The sequence below is a fragment of the Sciurus carolinensis genome, chromosome 5 (assembly GCF_902686445.1).
Source record: "Sciurus carolinensis chromosome 5, mSciCar1.2, whole genome shotgun sequence".
Taxonomy (NCBI): domain Eukaryota; kingdom Metazoa; phylum Chordata; class Mammalia; order Rodentia; family Sciuridae; genus Sciurus; species Sciurus carolinensis.
The window spans coordinates 128615188-128640224 of NC_062217.1; the positions used below are offsets into that span (position 1 = coordinate 128615188).

Consider the following 25037-nt stretch of genomic DNA (forward strand, 5'->3'; position numbering starts at 1 on the left):
CGCCACAAGTTCCTGGTAAAACAGGCAGGACAGGGAAAATCCCAGAGCAGAACCAGGAATCCTTTCTGATGCTTAACCTGGCAATGTGGAGGGATCCTAGGGTCAGAAGAAACCGCAGGGAGCGATCAGGCCCTGGCCAGTTTCCACCACTTATTACCTCCGAAGTCTTGCTTACTGTGAGCTGAACTCCACCTCTCTGCGCCCTCTACCTCTGATTCTCCCTCCATCCTTCCCACGGCACAGCACGGCAGCTGAAGAGGCTCACGATCCCCCCAACATTTCTCAACTGCTCTCACAGGCAGAGCTCAGAATCACGCCTGTGGAGTCACACCAGGCCTCCTAAGAAATACGGGGAAGCCAAAGTCACAGCTGACTCTAAAGAGGTGAGAGACAGTCCCATTAGTCTACAGGTTTCCTTTGCATCTTTTTTCTTCATGTTCTTAGTAAATAGTTCCACACACATGCCCACACACGTGTGCCTGCGCATGCTCAGACGCACACACAACAGTGGTCAAATGTCTAGCTCCCCAGCTAGAGATAACGGAAGAGAACATCTGGAATACTTGGAAAGTCAACTTTCATGAATTATTAAAGAAAAAAAAAAAAAGAACATTTTATTTTAGCCTTTTTGTGTATTTATTTTTGGTACCAAGGATTTAACCCAGGGGGGCTTAACCACTGAGCTACATCTCCAGTCCTTTTTATTTTTTGAGACAGGGTCTCACTAAATTGCTTAGGGGCCTCACTAAGTTACTGAGGCTGGCTTTGAATTTGTGATTCTCCGGCCTCAGCCTCCTGGGCTAATGGGATTACAGCCGTGCACCACTATGCCTGGCTTTAGTTTGCTTGCTTATTTATTTATTTATTTTGGTGCTGAGGACTGAACTTGTAGGTGCTTTACCACTGAGCTACATCCCCAGACCTTTTATTTTTATTTATTTGCAGTACTGAGGCCTGAATTCAGGGGCACTCTACCACTGAGTTACAGCCTTTTTTGTTTTTATTTTAAGACAAAGTCTAGCTAAGTTGCTGAAGGTCTTACCAAGTGGCTGAGGCTGACCTCGAACTTGTGATCTTCTTCCCTCAGCCTCCCAAGTCTCTGGGATTACAGATGTGGGCCACCACATCCAGCAAAAAATGTACATTTTTAAAGACAGAGAAAGGAGGAAGAGAGGGGAAACTCTTAAGACTTTATAAGTTTCCCAAATAAATCGGCAGAACCTATAAAAAGGAAAATGTGCATTGCCTTGAACCCAGCAATTTTACCTCTAAGAATCATATTTGAAAATAGAAATACTAAAGAGCATAAAGATAGATGTATGTGTGACCTGTAATCCCAGGTGAGTGGGAGACTAAGACAGGAGAAGTGCAAGTTTGAGGCCAGCCTGTGCAACTTAACAAGACCCTGTCTCAAAGTAAAAAATAAAAAGGGCTGGAGGTGTAGCTCAGTGGTGGAACACTTGTCAAGCATGTGAGAGGCCCTGGGTTTGAGCCCCAATACAAAAAAAGTAGGTGTGACCTCTTAAAAACTGTAATAAGGAAAAAGTGTTGACAATCAAAATGCTCCATACACACAGAACGGGGGTCATACACTACTAACAACAAAACAGAAACTCCTTGTTGGATGTTCAAATTAACAGAAAAACTAAGAGAATCCATTATAAGGTTAAAACAAAAAATTTTAAAGGCAAATTTCAGGAAATCTTATGTACGTGTTAAATACAATAAAACAATAACAACAAATGAACAAACAGCCCAGTGTCTATAAGGATATTTCCAAAGTGGTTTACATAGAGGTTGGTCATTTCTACAGAGTAAGACTGAGGTAAGGGTAAGTACCTTTATTTTTGAAGTTTTTTTTTTTTTTTTTTTTTTTTTTTTTTTTTCTTTTTTAACCAAAGAATATGCATTAGTTTAGTAAAGAAAGACTGATACAAAAACATCCTCTACTTTGCTTCCCCAACCAGGGCCTATCACCCTCCACCCAGGATCTCCTGGGGTATGCCTGATGAAGCCTGGAAGAATCCAAGATGGCACATTCTCACCCATGAACAGAAATGGAACCAGAGCCAGGCTGCAGCTCTCAGGCCCCTCCCCTCTCACAAACATACACAGAACAAAGCACCTGTCTGCTGCTTTCAAGTGGGAGAGGGGCCCAGGCCCAGGCCCTGGCCCAGGGCTGCTTCATTTCCTCCGAGATAAATCATGCAGAGGAATAGGAGGCCCCACAAATCCCTCAAGCAAACATGCAAGTCAAATAGTACCATTTACCCTGCAAGGGCCTCTTCAAGTTTACAAGGCGTAGGAGGAACCAGGCAACAAAACCAGCCTTGTCCAGGGAGGCCAACCTTTGCCCTCAGGCCCAGTGGGGAGCAAGCTGCGGCCATCTAGGGCGTCCCCTGCTTCCTCTGCCGCTAGCCTACCCACCACCTGGTAACTCCAAAGCCAGGCACTTACCCCAGAGCCTGACAGTTCACAGAACCCATCCATCGCTCCCAAGCCTCCTCCCCTGGTGGGGTCTGTGGGTGGCACTTGCTGAAGGTCACCAGTCTGGCTGAACTAATATGATGAAACTCAATGACCAGGGCTCATCCAGAACCGTACCCACACATACCCTGCCACCAAGGGCCACGGATACAGAAGAAGAAAGGACAGCAGAAAATGGGATGGTGGGCAGGAAGAAAAACGCTCCCACATCAATTGTAGGGTAAATATGAAAGGGGGAGAGAGGAGAGGGATGGGGAAGGGACAATTGCAGTCTGAATGTGTATAAAAAGCATGTTGGTCCTCAGGAAGTCAGAGAATGGGAAACGAGAAAACTTAAAGGAAAATATTCCTTTTAAAGAGAAGGTGGAAACTCAGCCTTCTTTGTCACAGTCTCCCTTTTTGGTGTGCAACTCGGCAGTTGTCAAATATACACAGGGATATGAATCCACAAGGTTCCCACTAATTCCAGAGCATTTCCACCATCCCCCCAAAAAACTGTCCCCATCAGCAATCACTCCCCATCCTCCTACCTCAACCCAAGACGATCACAAATCTACCACCTCTATGGACTTCCCCGTTCTAGATATTCCATATGCTTGAAATCACAACATGTGGTACTTTGGGACAATTTTCTTTCATTTGCTACCGTAGTTTGGATCTGAAATGTCCCCCAAAGGCCCATGTGATGTTAAAAGGGTCTGTCCCCAGACTGTAATGCCACTAAGAGGTGGTGGAAAGATTTAGGGTCACTGGGGACATGACCTCAAGGGGACATTAGGAACCCACCCTTCCTCCCTCTCTTTGCTTCCTGGCTGCCCTGAAGTGAGCAACATCTTCCACCATGTACTCCCACCATGACGTATTGCTTTGCCTCAGGCCCAAAAGCAATGGGGCCAAGCAACTATGGACTAAAACCTTCAAAACTGAGCAAAAACAAACCTTTCTTCCAAATGAACTGACTATCTCAGATACTGGTTATAGTAACAGAAAGCTAACACATTTGCCATGCTTTCAAGGTTCATCTGTATTATCATATATATTATTTTTATGGTAAATAATTTTCCATTCAGGAGATAAACCACATTTTACATAAGTAAACCATTCATTAGTGGGTGAACATTTGGGTTTTTTTTTTCCCCCCAATTTGGGGCTGCTGAATAATGCTGCTACAAACACTGATATCTCCTAGTTTCTGTGTGGACATAAATGTTCTGTTCTCTTGGGTACACACCTAGGAACCGATCATGTGGTAAATACTGTTTGAGTTTTTTGAGGAACTTCAACACCATTTTCACAGTGACTATACTATTTTACTTTCCCGCCAGTAATGCACAAGGGCTTCAATTTCCCCACATTCTCAATGAGGCAGATTTTACTCCAGACTTGACAAGTCTAGAACAACAATAACGATAGCAGTTGGTCGAGTGTTTAACACGCGGGCACAAGGTGCCAGTTCTTTATGTGTGGGATCATTTTGCCTCCAGGACAACCACGTGAGACCAGTTCTGCTACACCGAGAAAGCCCCACTCTCACACATCCTAGCATGGCTGTGGGACTTCCCCTGGACTAAGAGCCACAAACGCATTTGCAATTATGAATCTTTCAAAGAAGAGTAAAATCCAAACTAAGCCCCAAGGCAAAGGTTAACTGAGCCAAGTTTATACTGGAGGAGGGGTAAAGAAAACCAGCAGGCAATAAGTGAAGGAACAAGAGCAGGGAGCAGGGGAAGACGGGGAGGGGCCGCCCACCTCTCTGGTGGGCAGTCACCATCCAGAGCAGGGAAGACGCTCGAGCTGGCTGTTCCTGTCCCTTGGGCACTTTGATTCACCACAGTAACTAATTCCCTCTTTATCTGCCTCAGAACACTCCAAAGGATTCTTTAATGTTTTCTGTCTCTGAAAAAAATGAAAGCCTTAGGAAGCTCTGTGGACACAGGAGGGAGGGTCTCCTCAGAAGGAATTCAGTGGATTCAAGGTGGTACGACTAGACCCGCGGCAGTACCTTCTCCTTCCTGGCTTTCTCATTTTGTCCTTAAGCAGTGCTCCTAGAGCACCCTCCACACACCTCCTGAACCCTAAGTGGACAGGGAAGACGGTGGAGTCTGCAGTCCCCAGTTGAGGCCCCAGCACAGGTGCAGGCATGGATGGAGTCTCCTGGGGGTCTGCAGGGCTCTTGGGCCCGGGGTAAACTCTGCTGCCCTAGCCTGCACTTATTTTCCCTTCGGGAACTTTTTCCATCCCCAAGACTCCTGCAAGGCTTAGGGTAAATATCCCTGCCCCAGCCTCTATGCTGGACCAATATAACCCATTCCCCGGATCAAGGACCCATGAAAAAGACTATGGACAGCTCCAAGTACATCTGTGTCATGTCCCTGACTGAGTCTGCCCTGGGTACGCCACAAACAACCTCAGTAAATACCAGAGAAAGAAAATAAAGGATGGAAGCAAGTTTTTCCAATAGAATAAAGTGAAAAATACTGAAAACGGCCCAAGGCTCAGTCAATAGGAGAACAGTTAAACCAATTACAGCACTTTTATGTGACTCGGTACTTTGCAAAACAATGAAGTAGAATTTGTACTAAGAATGACAAACATGATACATTAAGCAAAAAAAAAAAAAAAGAAAAAAGTTTGCAAAAAAAATGTACTATATGATTCATTTTATGAAATAAAATAATAAGATATAAAGGGTTCTACAGGTACAGATAAAAATCTTAAACTTTACCCTGGCAGTACACTCATCATAGTTATTTCTGCAAAGTGAGACTTTGCAGAAAGTGTACTTCTTATTTTTTAAATTTCTGGGGCTGGGGCTACAGCTCAGTGGTAGAGCACTCACCTAGCACATGATGCACTGGGTTCGAACCTCAGCACCACATGAAAATTTAAAAAGGTATTGTGTCCATCTAGAACTAAAAAACTATTTTAAAAAAATAAATAAATTTCTGTATTGATTCTTTTGTTATTTGTTGCCAAAATACATATTAATTTTATAAAAATCAAAAACATAAAAATGAAAAGAAAGCCATGTCCTTTCTTCTTTCTGAAAGATTTAACCTTAAAGTCATTAGGTGAGACAGGAAGCAACACTTGAGGGAGGGAGGGATGCCTTCTGACAGGGTGTCAAAGTCTGCAGGGGCCCTATTGAGCCAAGGACTAATGGAGGCAAGGTGTGGGGTATGAGGACTCAGAAGGGCAAGAAGAAATTGGTATGGGGAAGACTGAAGAGGGAAAGGGAGGTTGTTGGTACATACAGCGGGGACTGATCATGTAAGTAAATAGATTAAGAATAACAGGGATCAGCCAGGCACGGAGGCACATGCCTGTAGTCCCAGAGGCTCGGGAGGCTGAGGCAGGAGGATCTCAAGTTCAAAGCCAGTCTCAGCAACTTGGTAAGTCACTCAGCAACTCAGGGAGACCTTGTCTCTAAACAAAATATGAAATAGGGCAGGGGATGTGGTTTAGTGGTTAAGTGCCCCTGAGTTCAATCCCCAGTACCAAAAAATAATAATAATAATACAGGAATCAGGTTTCCCACTGTTGTTTTAAAGGGGAGTTACAAAAAAGAAAAGGGAGAAAACTAGAATGAACCTGGAAGCATCAGTATGAACTCCTGTTTTTGTTGGGGTTTTTTTGTGTGTGTAGTACTGGGGACTGAATGCAGGAGTGTTCTGCATCTAAGCTACAACCCCAGTCCTTTTTTGAGACAGGGTCTCACTAAGTTGCACAGGCAACTTGTGATCCTCCTGCCTCAACCTCCTGAGTTGCTGGATTTTGGGCAAGCACCACTGAGTCCAACTCATGGTTCTCAAAATCCATACCTAAATACAGAAACAGATGTGAACTGTGTGTGAACCCAGGTATTTCCTACTCTGTCCTTTGCAAGAGTCTGGGAGTGGTGATACTCCAAAAGCTACAAGCACACCCAGCATTCGCATCTTACTTCTTAATATTAGTCTCCACTAAAAAGAATAAGGACTCTCTGGAGAAATAAATGGCTAGTACTAGGGGGTAGGGCAGGGAAACTGTAAAACGAGACTGGAATAGCTCTTTTGCAGAGAGCAAGAAAGTGCTAAGAGAACGAGGGGGCATGTTGAAAGAATGGAGAAGCAAGTTTTTACTTTTTATTTATTTTTTATGTATTTATTTTAAACTTTAATTGTGTGTGGTGTGCGGAGGATCAACCCAGGACCTTGCACATGCTAAGCAAGCGCACTACCACTGAGCTACATCCCGAGAAGCAGCTTTTAGAAGCTACCCCTGGCCATAATAGATTACAATCCACTCAAGTGAAACAGGAAACAAAGGAACAGAAGCAAGAAAGGAGGGAGGGTAGGAAGAACAAAAGAAAGAACTCTGTAGTGAAGAAGCCTGGAGGAGACACCATCTTGGTCCAGTGACCAAAGAGAACACCATCAGTACTGGGTCTAAACAAACCAAGTCCCAATCGAGAGAATGCAACGAGAAGCCCACAGCATCACTTCTTGGATAGTCCCATTAAAAAGGCAGAGATTGAATCAAATCACGAGGATCAGACAGATCTAAGTCGAGGGACATCCCACAAAATAACTGGCCTGTAACCTTCAAAAGAATCAAGGTCATGAAAATCAAGAAAGGTTTGGGAAATTGCTCCCAACGGAAGGAGAGCAGAGACATGACCGCTGTAGGCAATGCGCTATTCTGAACTGGATCCTTTCCCTATAAAAGACACTCCTGAGACTGGCAAAGCTCCACAGGGTCTGATGATTAGCTGGCAATCGTGTGTCAACATTTCTGTGGTATGGAAGAAAGTCCTTAAGAAACCACACAGGAGCGCATCTGGGCGTGAAGAGGCAGAGGCTGGCAAATGACTCTTGAATGATGAGGCAGTGGGGGGACCCTGTACTATACGTACAAACTGTCTACAACTTTATAACAGCTCTTTGCATTTAAAATTTTCTAATTGTAAATGAAAAGAAAGCAGGAAAAGCAACATGCTAAATTAACAGGTAAGTTTCAATTATGACATAACAGCTTACTTAAGCTGGGGAGTTCTCTGCTCTGTCAGACTGCTGCAGTGCTTAGAGGAACCATCTCTCCTCGGGAATTTCTCCCAACCCCATATCCCCCACCAACCTCAGAGGGAGCCTGTATAAGCTCTTTCCACGTCCCTGAGCAGTGGAGCTATTCCAGACTGCAAGCCACAGGAGGGGAAGAACTTGGCCCACATCACTCACAGAAGTCAGTGCTGAGCAGTCCACTGCTCATACCTCTGTGCATGTGAACCATGGGCTGGCCCAGGTAAAGGAGGAAACTTTCTCGGAATACAGGGAGCATCAAGAGCAAGAGGCCACACTCCCACCGAAAAGTGTTAAGTGGACCACTCCACTTCTCATTTGCACAGGACTCTAATATTTCCAAACTTCTTTCCATCTATAAATCTCACAAGATCCACACTGGGAAATAAGCTACAGATTGCCCAACCTCAGACTCAATCCAATGCCTCTGCTACCTGCCCCCTTGTGTGGCGTTCCAAACAGTACGCCCTCCATTGCGGGTAGCCCCTGCAATGTTCACAATGACATGCAATACGTGTGGTTAACACTGGTCTCCCTCCTGGGCTGCAGCTTCCAGGAGAGCAAGGGCCGAGCGTTCACGAACATCCCAGAGTCTTGCACGAGGTGGACAACCCAGAAACACTTGCTGAATGATCATGTGAATGAAAAACTGGGTGAACGAGTGGGTGGGAGAACAGGTGGATGGTTGACCTGGGTCTGCCCCCAGGCGCCCAGCCCTACCTGCTGCTGCTGTGCCCGGAGGTCTCCAATCTCCTTCTGGTCCTCCTCGTGGAGCCGCTTCATGTCTTCCCAGGACTGCTGCAGCAGGTTCCGCTCCCGCAGCAGCTGCCCATTCTCCCGCCTCAGCATGTCCACATCATCCTTCAGCTGAGTCTGGTCACTCAGGAGCCGGCTGTGGAGTGTGCTGGACCCCCCCACACACATACACAGTGAGCTCCATGCAGAATCTAACACCCCCACCTTCAGGCACTGCCAGCCCCTCCAGGACCCCAACCAAGTCCCCAGTAAAGACCCCAGATAGGAGCCCACAGCAACCAGGCCAGCTGCACTCAAGACACAGGTCAAAGCCTGGGAACTTCCAAATTTCAAAAAGACTCAAACCACTTTTTAAAAAACCTGGCATGAAAAGGGGCATACGTGTCACAGGGAAAAGATACAAGCCCCCACCTGGCACAGACCTGGTTTCCTCCAGGTACTGGGGCCTCGGAAAACATCAGAAGGCAAATATCCTGTGAGGGGGCCAGAAGACCCAAGGAGAGCAGGCCTGTCCCACAGGAACGAGGTGCAGCGAGGCCCCTGGACAGAAACCCAGAGTCCCAGCGATCTGCCTGGCCTCCTGCCTCATGTTCACATTGCTCTCCTAATCTACCCAACTTCTGCAGCTGGCAAGATGATGTGAAGGGTTAACATTCTCCCTTTACACTTAGGAAAATGGAAACCCGAAGGTATAATTCCTCTTGCAGAAGGCAGGAATACAACCAGAGCCCCTGGCGCAGGTCCAGAGATAAAGAAGGGCAGAAAGCAGCTGTTCTGCGGGTGCTGGGCTCCATGGCACAGGTGCACTCACTGGTAGAAGTCGGTCTCCTTGGCCACCTCCTCGCACCTCTTCAAGGCATTGGTGTGCTGGTTCTGCAGACTCTGCAGGTCCGACATGGCCCGCACACACTGGATCTTCAGCCTCTCATAGTCAGGATTCAGTCTGTGGTAGGGCCTGGCCCCAAGAGCAAACAGCCCCATGAACACAGGCCCCAAGAGTCACACTGACCTAGGGCCAGTGCCTCCCACCTCCTGGCGCTTGCTAAACTCAACTATCCCAGCTCCCCAGACCAGCAGAAGCAGGATCCCTCAGATGGAAGTAGCCTTGGCTGCCTGAGCTTGTCTCTCTTGGAGAGCCAAGAAGGGGCTGCCCTGTTTTCCAGGAGGTTCCAGAAGTCTGGGTGTACCAGCAACCTGTGATGAAGTCTCTCCTGTATTCAGAACACTGATTCTCAATCTTGGGTACAGGTCAAAACAACGACAAACCCCGTTATGTTAGCACCCCTGGGGGCAGGACCTAGACATCAGGACTTTTTTCTTCCCCCAGTGCTAGGAATTGAACCCCGGGCCTCACACATGCCAGGGAAGTGCTCTACCACTGAGACACATACCCTGGCCCAAATTTCTTTTTAAATTCCCCAGGGGATTCTAACGTGCAACCAAGGTTGAGAACACTGGCCAAGAACACTGGTTCTCAAAGTGGAGCTCCCAAACTTATAGCATTGGTATCACCTGGGAACTTGTCAGAAATGCAAATTCTCAGGCCTAGTCTCAGACCTCCTGAATCACAGGCTAGAGAGAGAGGGAAGGTTAACTAGCAAAGTGTGCTTTAACCAGGCCTCCGGGGAATTCTGTACATGCTTAAGTTTGAGAATCCCTTCCATAGAGAGAGAGATCAGCAAACATTTTTTCGTAAAGGGCCAGATAGCAAACACTTTATGCTTTGTGGGCTATAGTACCTGTTATAACCACTAGACTCTGCCTTACAGCACACAAGCAGCTTCAGATGCTTGTAAACAAATGAACCCGGCTACGTCCCAATGAACTTTGTGAAACAAGCGGGCTGCATTTGGCCCTTGAGCCACAGCGTGCCCACTCATGTGAGGAGGTCCACGGTTCCCTCATCCTGTCTTTTTGTCTCTGACTAAGGGGCGTATCTTCCTAAAAACCACCTCAAGAACCAGGTTTTGCGGCCCTAACATATACCAGAAGCACAGACCCTTTCCTAAAAGAGGTTAAATCAAAGTGTTCAAACCAATTCTCTACAAACCAATTCTCTGCCCCAAGAACCCCCCTCCTACCCCAGCCTGAGAGCTAAAGGATAAATGGCTCTCTATCCCTCCTCCTTCAGGAAGTCCTCCTGGATCACGCAGGTACATAAAAACTCTCTGTGTCCCACTCGGTGGTGGCCCTGGCATTTACTTCTGAATCCCAACACAAGAAGCAAAATTTTCTTCAAAATAACAAAAACACCAGGTGGATTATACCCTTCCTAAGACACAGGTGGCAGAGAAGAGTTAAAGTCTTTACAAACCACAGAAAGTTCCATCCAAAAACGAGGCAGGCTGGGGTCTTCTAAGAGACAGAGGCAGGGACATCCACCACACTCACACACAGAGCCCACCTCTCGGACCAGGGAAGCCTCTCCAAAGGCCTGATGAGGACACACACTGCCTTCTCAATCTCTGAACAGTGGGATTCAGGCCACAGGCTCTGTTTTTAACTGGACAGAGCAGGACAAGCCTGTCTACCGGCTCCCCCGCCGCAGCCTCCAGCCTCTAGGGAGCACTTAGGGATGGGGGTTCAGACACCCTGGCAGTGCAGCCCGGGCCCTGGGAGCTAAGGATAAGTGCGTTGAGGGGACGGCACCGACGTCAGCACAGTGACCCCTGCCCATGAGGCTGGGCAGGTGCGATTAGTACCTCTTATCAAAGGTCGTCCCATGGGTCGCAAAGGCCAGGCGTTTGCGCAGCTCGTTCCTCTCGCGGGTCATCAGCCGCAGCTGAATGGACAGGTTCTCCACCTTCTCGTTTGCCTGCCGGTCGGTGAGGAGGGGCGGTGGGGACGGCGCCTTCCCGGTGGTGCCTGTGGGCAGTTACACCAGTGAACTTGCACTTGGACAGCACTCAGGAGCTTGTGGCTTGTGTTAGCTGCTCACGGCCCCACAAGGTGGCTCCTGCAGCATCTCCCCCTTCCCAGGAGAGAACACAGCACAGACAGCTGAGGCCAGGCTGTCTGGCCTTGGCTGAGGACACCCACCCTCTCCTCAACCAGCTTTGACACCTCCAGGATGGAACTCTGTGGCCCCAATTCTTGCTGCTCTGCCTAGTCTAGAAATGCTAGCTATCCCCCAGCCCCGGGCATGGCACAAGGGGCAGGAGAGACAACTCTGAGCCCTGAACAAAGAGCTGAGGAGGAGGGCATGCCTGGAACCCAGCAAAGCTCCCAAGGAGCAGGGCAGCTGCCCCGAGGCAGGGGCCCATGGCCACGTTCCTGTCCTCCCCACCACAGCTGTCCCCTACCTCAGCTGGACCTGCCCTCGCCAGTCCTGGAGCGCCGGCTTGGAGGAGGCAGCTAGCTCACAGCTGAGCCTGATACCATGGGATGCAGATAAGCCCTGGGGCCGGCGACTGCCCAGCCCAAACCACACCCTCACCGCCGGTCCCTGGACCAAAAGCATCTGAAGGGACTGCCATGCCTACATGCCTACTAAGGACGATGCCGCCGCCACCTCTGACAAGGTCCAAATCCATCTCTAGGAAAAACACAGCCCATCCCTCTAGAGAGAAAGCACTCCACTCAGATATCCAGGAAAAGGCGAATCGGTGGCGCTTTACGGTCGGCACTACTGATACCTCCGCCTAATGCGTCCTCTAACCCTCAGAGACGAGCTCACAGCAGCCCCCGCATGGGATCAGGGAGGCCGACTAACCCCGGGGTGTGGAGACAGCAGGCCACACAGCTTCTGCCCCTCCGTGCATCCTACTCACCCACCTCCTGCAGATCCCTGGAGGATGACTGCTTGTGTGAACCAAGCGTCCCCCAGGACAAGAGCCAGGGCTTGGCTCCTTCGAGGAGTGCCGGGAAGTCCAAGAGCACAGGTGTCTCAAGCCCTAAACCTGGCCAGTGTCAGCCAGTGTCTCCGGTGGTGGTGACAGCCATCTGGTTCTAGAACCCCTGAAGTGCTCTTATTTAAAAGCCACCACAACAGCCAGGATGCCTGTGCTGCGGGCCAGCATGCAGGGTCAGAACGTTCTCAGGAAGTGGGCCGGGGGCCAGCGTTACCCGGGAGTATCCCTGCTCCTTGAAGCAGCTCTATTCCCAGCTTCGGAAGCCTTCCTTCCCCTTGCCTCACTCCTGCCCCCAGCAGCTCTGGAGGTCGGGCTGGTGAGGCTCCGAATCACCTGCTTCACAGTAATTTACCTGACTATGACAGGTGAGGCTTCCTTTGGACACACCTGATGCCCCTTCTGGGCATGCCTACCACTCACTCACTCACTCATCGATTCCAAAGGAAAATTACCTACAGAGCACCTACCAACCCAGACCGTGGGCTGAAAACACCCCGTGAGCACCCAGCAGAGCCGGTTCCAGAGCTCAGTCACTCCCACCCACACAGCAGCAGCCAAGGCTGACCTCCCAGGCTTTAATTTAACCACCACAACCACCCCACAGGTGGGAGCCATAGCACGCTCCCCACCTTACAGGTAAAGAAATGAGGCCCAGCGAGGTGAGATAAGTGACAAACTCCCACGATTAGCCAGGACAAGAGGAGAGCCCCGGCACTGGACCCAGAGCACAGGCGCTACCCCCACACCTCCCTACCTCCCCTACCAGATGTGACAACATCTCGAAGGACCGTCAGTCTGCGGTGTGGGACCCTGTGGGGAGCTCTGGGTTCTGGTTCCCACAGACTCCTCCCTGAACCCTAGAGAGAGGGTTATGGGTTGAATCATGGTCCCCAAAAGATGTTTAAGTACTAATCCAGCAAACATGAAGGGGCACCTTATTTGGAAATAGGGTCTTTTACAGATAAGCAAGTTAAAGTGAGGTCACATTGCAGCTAGGTGGGCCTCTAAACCAATAGGACCAGTGTCCTTGTTAGAAGGTGAAATGTGCAGAAACACACATGTGCAGACACACACACACACACACACATGCATGCATGAGCAGGAAGAAATAAGGACAATACATCCAAAGCCAACATGCCGAGGACCATGGGCAAATCACGAGGAGCCAGGGGAGGGGCCTGGAACAGATCCTTCCCGGCACCTTCAGAGAGCATGGCCTGCCCCACTCTGATCCTAGACTTCTGGCCTCCAGACCCGTGAGATGGTGTTTCTGTTGGTGAAGCATCTGGTCTGGGGCACCTTCCTATGTCAGTCCCGGAGAACTCATGCAGACCAGACTCATGCTGGTACCTGTCAGCCCCTCTCAGCACACCCACCTCCTGTACCCTAACAGTCACTGTCCCCTGCAGGCCCTAAGATCCAGGAGTGAAGGGAACATATCTGCCCCCCGTCCCATGTCCACCCCGGGCATAAGAGAGGAGTTGAGGAAGTGAACTGATAATAGGACAACGCCCCTGGCCAGTTCTAGAATCTCAGGCATGAAACATCCCCCTGGGTTAGTTTTCTCACTCTTAATACAGTGAGAAAGTAAAATAACTGGACCAGAGGACCTCTGTGAGCCCTTCCAGTTCAAAACCTCGAGACTCAGTGCTAAAAATGTATTCATCCATCACAGTCAGAGGGAACAACAGAGACCACCCCGGAGCTCAACACAGGGAACAGGCCTGAGGTGCTGGAAGGCTGTGAGTACCTCATGACCTTCTGCTGGCACGTCCCTAGAGAACTGAGGCAGGGCTGGCCTCACTCTTCAGACTTCTGGAACCCAGGCTCAGGGAAGCATCCAATTAAGCTCGGATTGGCTGTCCCTGTCCCCAGGGCCCTTGGCCCTTCTTACAGAGGGAAGCCCCAAAAGGGGTTGGTCTCACAGACAGTGGTCACTAAAGCACTATGAGGCCTTTGAAGTGTGTGACAGGGTGAGGACAGGCTCACTGAGAAAGCAGATGCCCTAACAAAATGAAAAGGCAAAACACATGCCCCCTCCACGCCCACCCCTCCTACAACAAGGGCTGGATTTTTGCCGCAAAGCGAGAACGTGAACAGCACCAACAGAGACCACCCCAAGAATGACTGGCAAGGAGGGCCGACTTCCCAGGCCAGGAACCGTTCAGGGCTGCCGCTCACACCCAGACCCGACCGTCTGCTGCCCTGCAGGAAGGAGGGCGGAGGCAGTGGTACTCACCCACACTGCTGAGGGAACTGCTGCTCTCTGAGTCGGAGGGCATGATGGACAGGACACTGTAGGTGGAGCCTGGGGACAGAAGGGAGACCATTTGTTAACCACCCCACAGGGGCCACTTGTCCATACCCCAACCCCTGGCAGAGCAGCCAACCTGCAGTCAACGTGAGGCTCTGAGCCGGTACCACACCAGGGACCAGAGACCTGCACTCAAGATAGGACCGGAGGTGCAGCTGGCAGCAGCTGGACTCTGGGGTTTCCAGCCAGCCTTCTGCCTCACTTTGCCCACATGTGCCTGCTCTAGAAACTGATGGGCAGAGGGAACTGGAGTCGTCCAACTGGCCTCCTGTTAGGACACCTGGGGAAAGCTTAGTCGGGAAGCACACACTAGTCACAGTCGGGTGTGGGCTTTCCTCCAGAGCTTTGTCAACATGGCTGGCTTCCACGCAGAGGGCAGCAGCATGCATTCAACACCAGCCAACGCTACTCCTTCCCTGGCTGTCCTGCTCTTATGTCCTAGCCGTATGCAAGTTCAGTCCTCAGTGATTTAGTCAGTGTCTGTCCCCTTAATAAAAGTTGTTCACCGGCAGTGTAGCTCAGTGGCAGAGCATGTGCTTAGCATGCCTGAGGCCTGAGTCGAATCTCCAGCACACACACACACAAAAAATCACTCAAAAAATTCTCAGCAATTATACTATCACCAAAGCCAGTGAGTAGTGCATGGAGTGGGGGGAGGGGAGCATTCACATTTGCTATTGTTCATTCCAGGGGGTTTGGTTTCAATTCCAATCTTTTCAAAACCAGATATGACCTGCCTGGCATCAGGGAAAACCTCTGGATCAGGAAGCTCAGCTTCTGAGCTGGTTCTGTTTAAGAACCAGACACCAGACAGGGGCTGGGGCGATAGCTCAGGCGGTAGAGTTCTTGTGTTGCAAGCACAAGTCCCTGGGTTCGATCCCCAGCACCACAAAAAAAAAAAAAAAAAAAAAAAAAAGAACCAGACAGAAGCGGGTGGTACTGAGCAAATCGCTCTAGTCTTCCCGCCCTCAGTCTGTATGATGGACAGGTTCAGTCCCACCCTTCACAAGGTCCTGCCCTGTCCCATTCCACCAGTTTCCCATTGGGGAGTGCAAACGAAGAGTGAGCTTTGCTCCTCACGGCCACAGCTTAAGGTAAAATTTTAAAAGAGGGCAAGCTGGGTCCACTGGGAGGCCAGACTGGGAGTCGCAAAAAGCACAACAAGAAGAGATGGCAGGTCCCACAAAACAAAAAAAAAAGGGGGGGAGGAATACAATGTCTTATTCTTGGGACCAAAGAACCACACATGAAGAAGGGTACAGACTGAGCAGGGTGGGTGAGCCAGACGGGATTTTGCAGGAAAGGATTAGGGCAACAAGTCTCAGGGCTTTGGGTCAGAAGGCTGCAAGAACTAATGAGATCTTGGGCTCCAGAAGCAGAAATGTGAGGCCAGATTTAAGGGTTCTCTTCCATCTCCACTGGTAACCGCACACCCTCAGAAGGGAAAGGGGTGAAGGGATGGGTCAAATGGGGAGGGGGAGAGGAGGCAGGGGGGCTCCCTGGAGGAAGAGGCTCTGAGGCTGAGGGAGGAGACCCCCAAGGGACAGGGACACTTTGTATGGAGGGCGAGGACCATATATATGAAGGGTAGAGAGACAATCTTGGAATGGAGGCATGCCAGTGAGCTCACAAGCATGCCGGTCAGAAAGAGAAAAAGGGGAAAGAAAACCAGAAAAAAGGGACTTTAGGAAGGGCAAGAACTAGGCCAGTGGCCAGGAAGGACCAGCAGCCTCGTTATCAAGTTTCCTGTGAATCTCTAAGAACCTGAGGGTTTAGCAGGGACTGAAGGGAACGGGAAGGTGCCTTGTCTTCCAATGGCACTGTCAGAGGGATTAAGTGTGCTCCCCATGGTATCCAGGGCAGAGATGGGAACAGGGCTGAAGATGTGGGGCCAGCACTCACCTGGGGCAGGTGAAGAGAGATGGAACCAAAATACCCCATTCCACCCTGAAATTACATGATCCTACTAAGAGCGAATAAGCCATGTTCAGCCTCCTGTTTTTCAGGCCCAACCCACACTATTAGCTGGCTGTTTAGTTGTTTTTGTTTGCAGTTCTGGGGACTAAACCCGGGGTGCTCGACCACTGAGCTACACCCTCAGCCCTTTACATTTTTATTTTGAGGCAGGGTCTTGCTAAGCTGCTGAGGCTGGCCTTGACCTTGCAATCCTCCTGCCTCAGTCTCCCAAGTCGCTGGGATTACAGGTGTGCGCCACCACACCCGGTTCGCTGCTATTCGGTTTGATGTGCGTTTAACATCCCTACATTTTTGTTCTCATTAAAACAAGGAGATTCACAAATTTTCCAAATCATCTCTCTTCCCATCACGATAAGTTCAATGTACTTCAAGCCACCCACTGACACCATGTCTACTATCTAACCTCAACCGTCATCTTTTAAATTCGATCTTCTTTTTCTCTGTGGGGGCAAGGAAGGCTGGCACACGCGTGGTGGGCTGTTTTCATAAGATGCCTACTCAGGAAAGCAGGTTCAAATAAACTCTCCCACTCACACCTCCAGAAACCCCTGTGTTCAACTCAACCCTGCCTGGGACACGGGCAGCCAGCGCCCTGGTCCCTGCACTGCAGGAACGGAACGCCTTGCTCCTTTCTCGTTACTGGCACCAGCAGTGCCCCATCTTCCAGTAAACCGCCCTCCTCTTCAGATCGTCTCTCTCCTCCCCATGGCGAGTTTCCACTGTTAATTAAACTTGGCAGGCGCCCTTTCTTCTCTCCGCCCACCTCCCTCCCTAGCTGGGGGAGTCCACGGGCCAACCAATACATTCTGTTCCTCTTCCCTGTCCCCAAAGCCCCGACTGGGCTCTGGGGCCTGACCCAGGGCAGCATGACATCTTTATCTGCATCTCTGGGCATCGCCCCACCCCACCCCAGGCAGCTGGCAGGGTTCCCTGGGGCCAGTGGGGGTCGTGATTAACATTGGACAGGGTCCAGTTATCACAATGTTCCCAGAGCCTTGGACGTCACAAAGTGGGGAAAGGCCCAGGGACGACATTGTCTTGGTAATGCTTTGTCTCTGCAGCTATTGTTGTCTTCCAGGCCTGTGTGGTCAAGACTGTCTGGAAAAAGCAAAAGGAGAGACTCTCCCCTCGTCCCCGGTCACGGGTGTCCTTTCAAAGTCAGAGGCTTCGCTTCCTGAGGCTGAGGGGTGGGTGTCAGGCGTCATCGACCTTTGGGGTTTCACAATCGCATTCAGAGGCCAACAGGAGTCCCATAGCGGCCAAGCATCCACAGATGCCCTCCCTGCTCAGCCCCTCGCTCTGCCCTGGCCCAATGGGGGGGGGGGGGGGCGGTGACAATACCCCTGGGTCCCCTAAGTCCCCTCCACCTCCACCTCCTCACCCACCCAAGTGAAATGCTGGGCCCCTAGACAGGGTCCACCTCATAGAAAGGCCCCGGTCACTGAGGACTGACTACAGGATCAGTCCGGCTCCCCCACCACACAGACACCTGCAGGGCTACAGGGTTCTGGCCCCCAACTCCCACTTGCTGCCCAGAGAAAGTGAAGTGTGGTGGAAACATTTCTAGAAGACAGGAGCTGGGGGCCAGCTTCAGATGGACGTGTGGGACAGAGGTCATCTGTGGGGAATCTTTACTGTCAGAGCGATTGCCAAGGGACCTGGACGAAGGGCGGGTTTGGGAGGAGCCTGAGACGCTGCACTACTAGAGCCCCCAGGGCACATGGCCCGCAGCCCATCAAATCCAAGCCTCCTCTGAGCCCTGGGGGAGGCGGAAGCCTTTGGAAGGGAGCCGGCCTGGTGGCCCTGTGGGGCTGACCCAGCCCCAGGCATTGTCTGCATCCTTCGCAAGAGCCCAGGCCCTGCTTATTCTGTTTACTCTGTGACTCAGCCCCATTGGGTCATGGAGACCACTTCAAAAAGAACTTCCAGTAAAATCACCCCAGCGATAAGGGAACACCCCAGCCTCCCAGGCCCCTGGGGCAGCCTGCCAGGCCCAGAAGAGATGAGAGTGTGTCCCTCACGCACCCTGGGATCACCTGGAGTCTAAACCACCCTGCAACGCTGGAGGGGCTTGCTCCAGTCTTGACCAGCACAGAGTCCCCCACCTGCAGAAAGGCCCGGGGCCAGCAGGATGAAGGTGGCCCACCTGAGAGCCAGGATCACAGGGAGGCTCCCCTCCAGCTCAATCACCGGGGGAAGGGGTGGGAGAAGGAAAGTTGCTATTCCCTGCAGGTTCCAGGGGGAAAGACAGAGCTGGAGTTACACAGGTGCCTGCCCCACCCTGCTGCCTCTTCCAGCTCACACCCGAGGAGCCCACACCCCAGCTCCCTGACTAGCATGTGTCCCGCAAGCCCGCCTCCAGGTGCCCTGAGTGCTCCGTGGCCCTGGGCAAGATTTTGAAGGAGACAAGCAAGGGGCTCAGGAGTCCAAAGGCTGCTCAATGCCTGTGAGACTTAGGGGCGTGCCCTTCGTCTCTGTGAGCCTCAAGGCCAAAAGAGATGTGAGCAACTAGAACTCAGAACAACTAGCACATGTCAGCTGGCCTGAATTCAACTCCAACTCTGCCCCTCATCAGCTGCGTGCCCTTAGGCAAGTAGCTCAGTCTCTCTGTACCTCCATATGTCCACCTGTAAAATGGGATGTAGGAATGCTTACCTCATGGAGCCAAGTCAGTAGATGAAAAGTGCTTAAAACACACCTGGCACTGCCAGTGTCCTGGGTGTTAGCTGTTGTGATCATGGCAAACCAGGCCTGCAGAGGCCCCTCCCACCTTGCCCTTCGTGATTCCTGGATTGCCTAAACGGAAAGCCATGACATAATGATGAGGTCACGGGTCAGAGAGGCAAACTGCCAGACTGTATGGCACTCTCTAATAATAGTAACAGCAGCTAATAGGTACTGAGCACTTCAGTGGTGGGACTGTGCTAAGCACCTTGTATGCATTGCCTCAGTTAACTCCCATACTAACCCTGAGGTTGTCATTAGGTCCTTTTACAGAGGAGAAAACTCAGGTTACAAAAATTAAGCCACTTGCTTGAGATCATGGTAGAGCCACTTAGTACAGAACCCTAGGCAGTCAACTCCAGAACCCTGGCCCCAATCCACACATGCTGCTGCTGCTGCCCGGCTCCATGGCGGGAAGCAGTCAGGGAAGACAGCATGAAGGAAGGGCCCGAGTCGGCCCAGGAGGATGGGGGACAAGCACGCAAAAGCCAGGGCTGCTGAGGGAGACAGCAGCACGCCATCTCCCCATGCAGGTGAGAAGCCTCAGAGCAGGGCTGGCCCCGCTTGGGGTTCCCCAACTGACTCCCCGAGAGTGGGCATGACTCCTGCTCCCCCTGCCCCTCTGACAAACTGTGGCTGTGCTCCACGCCCTCTTGGAGCCTCCCTGGGTATCAAGTGGGCATATGTAAATGAGTCCAAAGGCCTCCAATGTACAGGAGGTACCTCGCACACTGGGGTTCCTCCTGAATGTACCACCACACCCTGATTCTCGAAAGCAGGTGATGTGAAAGGGGTGCTTGTTGCAGGAAAGATACTATTTGTATGCATCATTTCATGTAATCCCCCTGAGAACCCTACAAGACAGACAATGACCAGCTCATCTTTCCGTAGGCCCAGAGAGGCCACATAACTCACTGAAGGCCACAAAGCTAGCAAGCAGTAGGTCTCGTTCCAAACATGACTCTCATCCACTGACCTGGAACACCTACTTCGTTTCCAAGAAGAACAAAAAAATCGGAATTCACCAGATCCTTCTCCCAGTGGACAGTAGATGATGTGAACAACCAACCCCTGGCCCAGTGACAATGCTCAGGGCACAAAAGGCATCTGAAGGCTCAGTGAAGTCACTGAGCCCGAGGAGATGTGTCCAGCACTCAGCACTACAGCACTTAGCCCTTCCCAGCAGGGGGAAGGAAGAAAGGCCAACATGAGAGAGATGGTTCCAGTCACCTCTGTGTGCCTCAGGGGTCAGCCTCGTCCTCTGGCCCTGGCTTCAGTCTCTCTGACTTTGTCTCTCCTCTAGTCATTGACTTTCTCAGGTCACCTCTGGAAAGACCAGTACATTTGCTACAACGGTCTAAAGAAAAACCCTATCCTGGTTTTTCAGAAGGCAGCAGGAAACTAAATGAGCCGATGAAGTTTCCAGAAGCTGTTCACAATTCTGTTGTTTAGACCAAATGCAAAAGTACTTCAAACACTGTCCCTCCCCCACTGTCCCCTTAAGGCCACGTCATCCCCAAATGGCCATGTTCCACTAATCTCAGTTCAAGGTAAGCTGAGGAGTCAGCTGAGGAAATGACAGCTCTGGGAACAGCTTAAGCCGGGCGGTGTGATCAGGAAGGTGGATATGACAGACACCCAGGCTGGACAGGTCAGGGACATTCCATCCACAAAGGCCACCCAGGGCAATCACCAAGGAAATGGCTCGTGCTCATCAGCAACTAGTGCTGTTTCTGCCTCCTCCTCCGACACCCTCGCCGTCACCCTCCTTGTCTGCTTTGTGGCGTGCCTTGACAATCACTGCCCACCAAGGCAGCTCGGCCCCAGGCCCCGGGAGTAGCAGCCTGGGCTCTGCACTCCTGGAGAATCCCCTGCCCACCAAGATATGCCCGCTGAGTCTGAATGCACCAAATGGCTGCCACAGGGCTGCCACAGGGACGGGAAGCTCACAGAGACAGCACAATGGAAGGGGCGTGGGGTCACTGCGGCATGGACCTGGGCTCTCCCGGGTGTGGTTACACCCTAGGGCAAATACTTTTTCTGAGCCTGTTTCCTGATCCATCCACTGGGGCTCAAAGTCTTTACACGGTCTGAATGGCCAAGTGGTTGTGCCGAGCAAAGGGGGTGCCAGAGGCTGCAAGTGTTCTGTGACAACCAAGCAACTGCTGACAGATGACGCATCTCACCTGCTCTGGGGTCCAGTCTCCCCCTCCTCATCCTCTTTACTACTAGCTGCTTCTCTTCCAGGAACTACTTCTCTTTCCTTCTACTCTTATTTAAAACTCAAAACAAAAACACCACACAGACACGGATCCAAGGAAAATGAATAAAAAAAAAACAAAAAAACAAAAAACCACAGGAGCTTCACCTGCATCTCTCTCCATTCCACTTGGCCCAACTCTTCAGGCCTCAAGTGGTCCAAACGACACCCAGCTTCACACAATCCACACTCACTCTCGTCCCTACAGGCAAAAGCTCCCGATGCTCAGCCTTGGAATTCTACAATGCCTGAGGTTTGTGAGCGTAGACAGAGGCCGGCAGGGGTGAGCTCCAGGGTGCCATCTCCAGCAGCCACAAGCAAGAAAGCGAGGAAGAGGGAGGCCTGAGAGCAGGGAGAGCGCTCAGGGTGTTCTCATGAAGTCCCTCTGAACCACTGGCCATGGGGTACAGCCAGGAGGGGGCACAAGAGCCTGTGCAGAGGTGGGGGGATGAGGGAAACAGGGTAGGGGGAAGAGTGGACAGACATGGGTTCTGGGGTGTTTGGATGGGGTGTCTGGGAAGATGACGCCATTAAGAAAGGCAGAGATGGGCTGGGGAGATAGCTCAGCTGGTAGAGTGCTTGCCTTGCAAGCACAAGGCCCTGAGTTCGATCCCCAGTACCGCCAAAAAAAAAAAAAAAAAAAAAAAAAAAAAAAACAAGAAAGGCAGAGAGCTGAAGAAGATGGAGTCAAAGAAACAAGGAGGTTGCTAAGGCTTGTCAGATGGAACTAAAGAAAATCCCTGTGCTGTCCGACATGGACAAGACGGGGAAGTCGGCAGTGCCCCTGAACAGGGTGGTTTCCAGAGCCAGTTCACTTCCAGAAATAGGATTGCACAGAGCATGGCATTTGGCAGGTTTACTTTAATTAATTGCTAATTGGAATTAATCTCCAAGATCCAATCTGTTTCTCCAAAATACTCCAACTGACTGGGACTAAAGGGGCCCTCAGGGAAAAAATCAAAGGACTACTGTCTTTCTCCATGGATCTCTTTTTGAGGTCCTGAGAAACAGTCTAAGAAGAGCCTGGCCCATCAGAGGAACTCTGGGAGGCTCCGCCCAAAGCAAAGGCTCTTCTCAGATAAGGTGACAGACACCATGCAGAAGAGTCGGCCACATTTACACAGTGATCCTTCAAAGCAAGTGGAAAGAGTCCATTCCTGAAACTTCAGGGCGTTTCAGAAATCCACACAAGTACCACGATTCTCCTCTGATACACTCCACATCTGACCTGAGCTACAGGCCCACCACCCACAGACGCAGGCAGGGACAGCTCCTTGTGCCGGCCACCCCCAAACCCATCAAATCAAGATATGCATCTCAAGCATCCTTCTCCCCGAAACCCCAAAGGCTTCCATCATGTTCCAGCTTCACACCTGTTATTTCAGCAAACATGTACATCCAGTTGGAGTGCATGACCAGCCTTACCCTCCAATGCTCAGAAAACAGGCCCCGGTCGCTCTTCCCTCAACTGAGCTCCCCGCTTCCTGGGCAAAATCTGTTCACACAATGTCTTCAGATTGCCACAACTCAACCACAGGAAATGGGGGAAAAGACCAGAGAAGCATTTCAAATGCACAAAAGGATGTGGGTTCTTTCACACTTGGGCAGCCCTGAGGAGAAAATGTCGATCTTGTGTAACAAGAGAAAAAATGTCCTTATTTTGTGTAAAGAAAAAAAAAAAAAAAAAAAAAAAAATCCACATCCACAACCACAGAGGACAGTAAATGCAACCAAAGTGCCCCAGGCCCTAAGACTCGAGTGTTGCACTGCTCCTGGCCCACTGGCCACCTGTTGTAACCCTGATGACAAACAGGCCAAGCATGTTCCCTAGAGTCTAGGACCCCAGATTTGCAGCACAGTGCCTGGTCCCCAGCCCCTGTGCAAGACAAATGCAAGTAGAGGTTTGAAGAGTCAGGAGTGGATCCATGTTTCCAGGCAGACTTCAGTCTTTCAGGCCCTAAGAGGCCCCTAAACCACCCAGACTTGACCTTCCACAGATGTCCAGAGGGGAACAAATGAATCCAGGACCCACATTGAGCTGGGGTCAGGGACAGAAGTTAACTCAAGCCAACCTATGACTCTGATGGGTAGCACGTGGAGATGAAGGGGTAAGGGAGGCAGCCTGCAGCCTGCTGGTACCTCTAAGAAAAGAACCTACTCCATGAGCACCCGGAAACCCTCCACTAGCCGTGGGAGCCACAGGGGAGGAATAGGCTCCCAAACCTGGCCATTTATCAGAATCGCCCAGCTGCTCATTAGAAATGCCGAGTTTCAGGACCTCTTCCTCCCTTCAGACTGGCCAGCACCTGCAGCAATGCAGATTTTTAAGCTGCGGTTGGTGATGCTAATGAGCGGGTCAGTCTGGGGGTCCCATCAGGGCCTGCGCATGCAGCACTGAGCTCCCTGAATCCTAACACTGACCCTAGCTAGAAGAGTTCAGGACCCCAAGACCAACCTCAGGGCCCTCATCATCACAGAACCATGTGAGAATAGTAACAGTGACTGTCATGGGCTAAACTGTGTCCCCTCCTGACAAGTTCTCATGTTGAAGGCTTCAGCCCTAATCCCCAGTGCCTCAGAATACAAGTGTATTTGGAGAGAGGGTCTTTAAAGATATGATTAAATTAAAATGAGGTGGGCCCTAGCCCAACATGCCTGGTGTCCTTGTAAAGAAAGGAGATTAAGACAGGGAAGATCATTCATCAGAGACACAGGAAGCAGCAGACCACCAGTAAGCCAGTGAGAGACATCAACCCTGCCAACAGCTAGATCTTGGACTTCAAGTCTCCGGAACTGTGAGACGATAGATGTGTGTTATGTGAGCTGCCCTTTCTGCAGTGCTATTATGGCAACCCTGGCAAGCCAGTAGTTAGGACCACCTGCCCAGTGCTCAGTCTCTCCGTGAGCTCCTACCAACCATGGCAACAGCCATGAAAATCATCATCTGCAGACATTATCTTACTTGAAACTCAGGTGGGAGGTACTGCTATTAGCTGCTAGCCCCTCTTACAGACAAGAACCCAGAGGCTCTCAGGGGTTAAAGAACTAGACCAAGATCCTTCAGCTAGATGGGGAATGACCAGATGCACCCACCTCTAAGCCCTGTGCCCTTTACAACTCTGAGCTACCTCTGTGTCCTACACCCTTTCTCCCCTGCCTGTCCCTCCCACTAAGCTGCCAGTGGGCTCCTGCCTGGATGAGGGCTGGCTGAGGTCACTTGCCTTCTCTTCCGGTCACAGCCCCCAGCAGATACTTAAGGGGAACCCAGGCTTTCTACGTGCATAGATTCTTCCTTTAAATAAGCACTACATTGCTTTGGTAATCAGGGGAAAAAATCATTGAGGGAAAAGAAGGTAACTCAGTTAATGGAGTCTATTGAATCCTCAGCTTGTATGCAAAGAAACAAGTGATCAGAAGGAATCTATTTAGAAAGACTACTATGAAGAACAACAACAACAAAAAAAACCAAGCTGCCCTTGCCAATGTCTCATCAGTTCAGATGAGATAAGGGACTCCCGGGGCAGAAGTAAGGCTGCTGCGGCCAGTAATCCCAGCCAGGCCATCTCTAGAAAATATCTATTTTTAAAAGCACGTTCCATTTCATCACATTT

At 50.7% G+C, this 25037-nt stretch overlaps 1 protein-coding gene across 3 annotated transcripts in view; it reads right to left on the bottom strand.

Moving 5' to 3' along the window:
* Window positions 1-25037, bottom strand: part of Dlg5 (discs large MAGUK scaffold protein 5) — a 101725-nt gene that overhangs the window by 45801 nt on the left and 30887 nt on the right. For 2 of the 3 annotated variants that reach the window (XM_047553017.1, XM_047553015.1), the window contains exons 2-5: window positions 14391-14459; window positions 11003-11165; window positions 9112-9255; window positions 8265-8448 (exon numbers count right to left, since the gene is read on the bottom strand). In XM_047553017.1, the coding sequence (XP_047408973.1) occupies window positions 8265-8448; window positions 9112-9255; window positions 11003-11165; window positions 14391-14459 (560 nt within the window). Of the gene's footprint in view, window positions 1-8264; window positions 8449-9111; window positions 9256-11002; window positions 11166-12074; window positions 12390-14390; window positions 14460-25037 lie in introns of those variants that run through there. The other variant, XM_047553018.1, reaches the window with a different exon arrangement.